This window comes from Helianthus annuus, chromosome 5 (genome assembly GCF_002127325.2).
Source record: "Helianthus annuus cultivar XRQ/B chromosome 5, HanXRQr2.0-SUNRISE, whole genome shotgun sequence".
Classification (NCBI taxonomy): domain Eukaryota; kingdom Viridiplantae; phylum Streptophyta; class Magnoliopsida; order Asterales; family Asteraceae; genus Helianthus; species Helianthus annuus.
The window spans coordinates 90,708,845-90,713,503 of NC_035437.2; the positions used below are offsets into that span (position 1 = coordinate 90,708,845).

Consider the following 4,659-nt stretch of genomic DNA (forward strand, 5'->3'; position numbering starts at 1 on the left):
CTATACATATATGTATTAGATTAATGTTTGATGAAAAGATGCATAGTGCAAACAATATGTAATAATACAAAAGTGTATAAGTCTGGTATATACTGACCTGTATACACTATGTACTTGAATAATACACAGGTGTATACGTCTGGTATATACCGACCTGTATAATACACAGGTGTATACGTCTAGTTTATACCGACCTGGGTTTAGCCTAAAGGAAATAATATGCAAGATTTTGAAATATTAAGTATAGAATTTGTCAATGATTGTGCTAAAGGACATCGACTACAATTTGGGGTAAATATAAAGGATAGTAATTTACTCTTCAATTAATTATAACATTATCATATTTTTAAAACGTTTCAATATGTTTGATGAGAGAAGCAATTTAAACACGCCTTTTAAATGAGCAAAGACAAACAAAGCAGAGATTTAAGGTATATTATGATCAGTCAATATCACTGTACATAAGTTTCAAGTTTATGCCTTCCAACCATAACCAATTCCCTCCAATTCATCATTGTCAAAAAACCCATTTCCCATAAACTCGCTCGCTATATCCAGAACACTATCATCACACATGTTTGGCAAATTGGTGGTTGCCGCCTTCGGATTGCCGACACCTGCGTTACCTGCGGATGAGTCACTGTGTGAAGCACCTTTGAAACTATTGCTTCTCGTTGGCACAACTGGCGGCAGTGGTGAAGTTGCTGATGAAGAGATCCCGTATCTCAAACCTTCCCTACCCATACTCATACTCTCGCTAGCCGCACTCTGCCCAGAAACCGAGGGCTTCTGTCCACCAACACCATTACTCATATCTTGAAGCAGTTGCTGAATCATGTGTTGTTGTATGGCATGACCGCCACTGTGAGGTGCCTGCTGGTGGCTCTGTGGCGCCTGTAACGTGGGCCTTTGTTGGAAGCCGCCAACCGCCATACCCTGAAAAGGGTATCCATTTTGGTTCGAGATATTAAAGGATGAAGAGGCTTCTTGTTGGGCGTTTGAATTCACCGAGTTTTGTCTCATGATTATGTTCTGGTAGTTTGGAAGTGCAAGTGCCGCCTGGGCTGAACCACATAGTGAAGCTCTGCGGTTACCCATGTACTGACTATTGTTGACCGATGAACCGTTGACACTTGGATTCATTGGCACTAACTTACTAGATACCTGTTCCATTTCTTGCATCTTCTGCGACTGTGAGTTGGCCATGTTTGTTTTTCTGGGAAACCTTTTCAATCCCTCTGTAAAAGCAATGATAGTTTTGAGTAAACTGTTATCAAATAAGAAAAAAAAATGGTTGAACTATTACCAATCGGGCCGGCTTTGGTGTCGCGACAGAAATCAATCAAGTCTTTCATGCTATTGACCACTTCAGATATCTAATAGCATAAATTACGTTGCAAATATTCAGTACTGTGTAGAAATATATGTCAAAGTTAAGATTCAGCAATAATGAAAAATACTCACCTGTAGGCACCTAACGTATCTTTTAGAAAACCCCAAATCATTCAATGACTGCAACTCTAAGCTCCTCGCAAGCAGTCGCCCAGCCGTCACAACCCTGCCACACACCAAATAAAATGTGTTCCGGGTTAGCCTACCCGTTTTCACCGGTACAAATTTAACCCATAATGCAATCACATAGCCAGCCTCACATATTGCTATTTGTCTGCAGATCTTGCTGGGAGACCCCATCAGAAGCACTTTCAGCTATAGTAGATTGGCACTTTTGTGCTACTTGTAACAGCTGATTCACCTGCAAAACAGCCAAAAAGATCCAATCAATTATGTTCTTGGTAAAGAAAAATGAAGCTTTTGTACCTGAGGTGCAACCAATCTTCGAGGAAGAAGCTCCTCATGGCGTCGTGCACAAAATTCCCAGGTTAATATCTGAAAATAAGGCATTCCATCTTTATTTATTTTATTTTTAATAGAAATTACTAGTTAGGTCAAATCACCTTTAAATCAGGGGTGAAAATAACTTTGAGCTGACCCTCACGAACCACACGAAGTTGCTCGTATATGCTTTCTTGAACAGCTTGTCCGTACTCCAAAACCATTATTCCAGAAGGGAATCTATACTCACGAGGCAGGTCTAGAAATAAAAGCTCGTCTATAACACCACTTCCGAACTTGATCTCATTAAGTCTTGGAAGTACTTCAAAAGTAGCCTCTGTTAAGTTATATATACCACCAAATAAGGGTAGAAATCAGACAGATATCACAGTAGACTCGTAATAAAATGTAACATTAAGAGCATAGCTATCATTTAGAAATCTTGAAACCAGTATTTAATATAACATGACTTGTGAATTACATACCAAAGCCTCTTCCAGATTTTGACCCACAGATATCACACTGCCATGCATCCTAAAGAAGTTTCAACTTTTGAGAATAGTCCATGAAAACGTATATCCATAAATGATGTAAGGTTGATCAGAAACTTGTCATTGTGTTCATGATGGACAAAGAAGAAAAAACATACCATCGCCGACTGTGGAAACACACCCAATGAATGATGCCCTACATTATCATACAAAGACAAGCACCACCTTTTCTTTGCACGTGGAGAATAATACTCTGCCACGAACTTCCTCCAGTAGGAAATACTATTATCCTGTAATTTGGAAATACTAAATCATTTCATTCAAATATATTATTACTAAGAATAGGAATGTGAAATGAAAATAGTGATATTCATACTCACAGCTGGCCATTGCCTTTGATGATACAAGTATTGCATCAATCTTCTTGAGCATACACCACCATCATAGGGCCGTTTCATTGCATTTGCAGGTTGCACGCTCTGTTGTTGCCTCAACTGCAACTGTTGCTGAAGCAAATGTGCTCGTTGAACTGGTGGCAAAGACTGCAACAACTGTTGTTGCTGTTGCTGTTGCCTCAGTCTCTGTTGCTGTATCAAACTTTGTACCTGAGGATTGGAGTTTTGTAACTGCATCGAATCTTGTCTTTGCAATATCTGTTGTAAAACCTGTTGTTGCATGATATCTTCCTGCTTTACATCTAATCGAGGCTTCTTTTGCAGGTGTGCTAGATTGCCGTTATCTTGAACGAACGATCCAAGAACTCTTGAACCATTAGGTAGTGAAACCGGTCCGGCCTGTGGAGGAGGCAATGACGTGGCAGTAGAAGCTCCTACTTGTTGGGAGTGCGGCGGATCTTGATTGGAACTCGGTTGCATTGTTGATGGCCCGTCTATAACACAAGAGCCTGAAATGCTCATATTATTTGACGTGAACGATAAAGGCGATGCAGGTAATCGCGTATATGATTCGTTGTTGGCACTTGCGCTTCTTTGGAGACGACCTCCTGAAAGCCCCGAGTTAGCATCAGTTACCAATGAGCTTGCTCCAGTTATCTCCCCAGACACAGGCACCATATTCGAACACGTGTTTCCAGGAATTGAATTTCCCAAATGTGAATTCCCAAAAGCTTGAGACTGCATATCGCCTTGGAAGAAGATGCCAGAACTTGATGACGAATGTACCATCCCAACATTCGCCTGAGAAGGCCCCATTCACGATAGAGCCACTTGCTGGCTCGAATCAAGCGCCAGTGCTTTTAGTTATCCTTTCAATCAACACCGATTTTTTGGCTTTAACCCGGCCCTAGAAATTTACATCAACAAACTAATCGATGTTCGTAATTAGCAATTCCAACCACAAAATCAAGTCTGAGTCAAAACTGTAAGCCTGGAATCAAACACAATTAACAAAAAGTAGATCAAAATTAACAACTAGTTACATAATTATCATACCTAAAAGTGTAAATCATTCTCTATAGACAGAACCTCTATGTAATGCTTGCTATTACACGCAATACAATTTCAGGTTTATCTATAACATAAAAAATAAAAATATATTTAGAAAATTTCTAAACATCAGTTTAATTTGATGCAAGCTAACACCAAATTTCCAGGAAATTATTTCCTAAAAAAGGCGTAATAACAAATAGTTAAAATAATATGACAAAGAAGTTGATCACATTTACAGAAAAATCTGTACAAGGCATCAAAATCTGCTAATTCAAGCAGAAAATTGAAGTCGAAATCAAAATAAAAAGGAAACGAAGATCTGCTTTATGCACAAGCATTGATCATACAATTAAACCTAAGTAACAGCAATGAAGATTAACTCGAATAAAATCGACTAACCTTTTAGAAGAAATTCTGAAAAAATATCTTCGATCGGTGTTTATGTATCTAGCGGGAACTGGAGTGGAGAGAGATGGTGATAGCCAGCCCAGCCCTACCTGACCGGGTTAATATTGTTGGACGAGTGGGATCGTGCGTTGTGTACACGTGTCAAGATCTGATCCACTTGGTGGATGGTTCATTGACAGGGTAGGTCTTCAGGGGAATGATCTGGTACAGCCGTCTTACGGGGTAACATACATGAAGTTTTGACTCGGTGGGACGGAGTTCAACTCGTTTTCTTCTGAGAAGTCGGCCTTTTCATTTGTTTTTATAAAACTACAATGTAAATGTAAATAAATTTAAATATTCTTATAAAAACTACAATGTAAATGTAAATGTAAATTTTAATATACTTATTATTACTATAGCGTAATCTTAATGTATTGCCAACAGCCTAAATACATGAATATATTTTTTTGTATTCCATTTATGTTTTTTTCTATACA

At 38.7% G+C, this 4,659-nt stretch overlaps 1 protein-coding gene across 1 annotated transcript; it reads right to left on the minus strand.

Moving 5' to 3' along the window:
- Positions 1 to 393: 393 nt before the first annotated feature.
- On the minus strand, positions 394 to 4,451 carry LOC110940557 (probable transcriptional regulator SLK2). The gene is made up of 10 exons (XM_022182102.2): positions 4,172 to 4,451; positions 2,705 to 3,710; positions 2,483 to 2,614; positions 2,319 to 2,367; positions 1,956 to 2,170; positions 1,819 to 1,887; positions 1,653 to 1,753; positions 1,465 to 1,558; positions 1,307 to 1,376; positions 394 to 1,238 (listed from the first exon to the last, which is right to left on the minus strand). The coding sequence occupies exons 2-10, from the start codon at positions 3,533 to 3,535 to the stop codon at positions 475 to 477; spliced, it is 2,325 nt and encodes a 774-aa protein (XP_022037794.1). The 5' UTR covers positions 3,536 to 3,710; positions 4,172 to 4,451; the 3' UTR covers positions 394 to 474.
- Between the last annotated feature and the right edge of the window lie 208 nt (positions 4,452 to 4,659).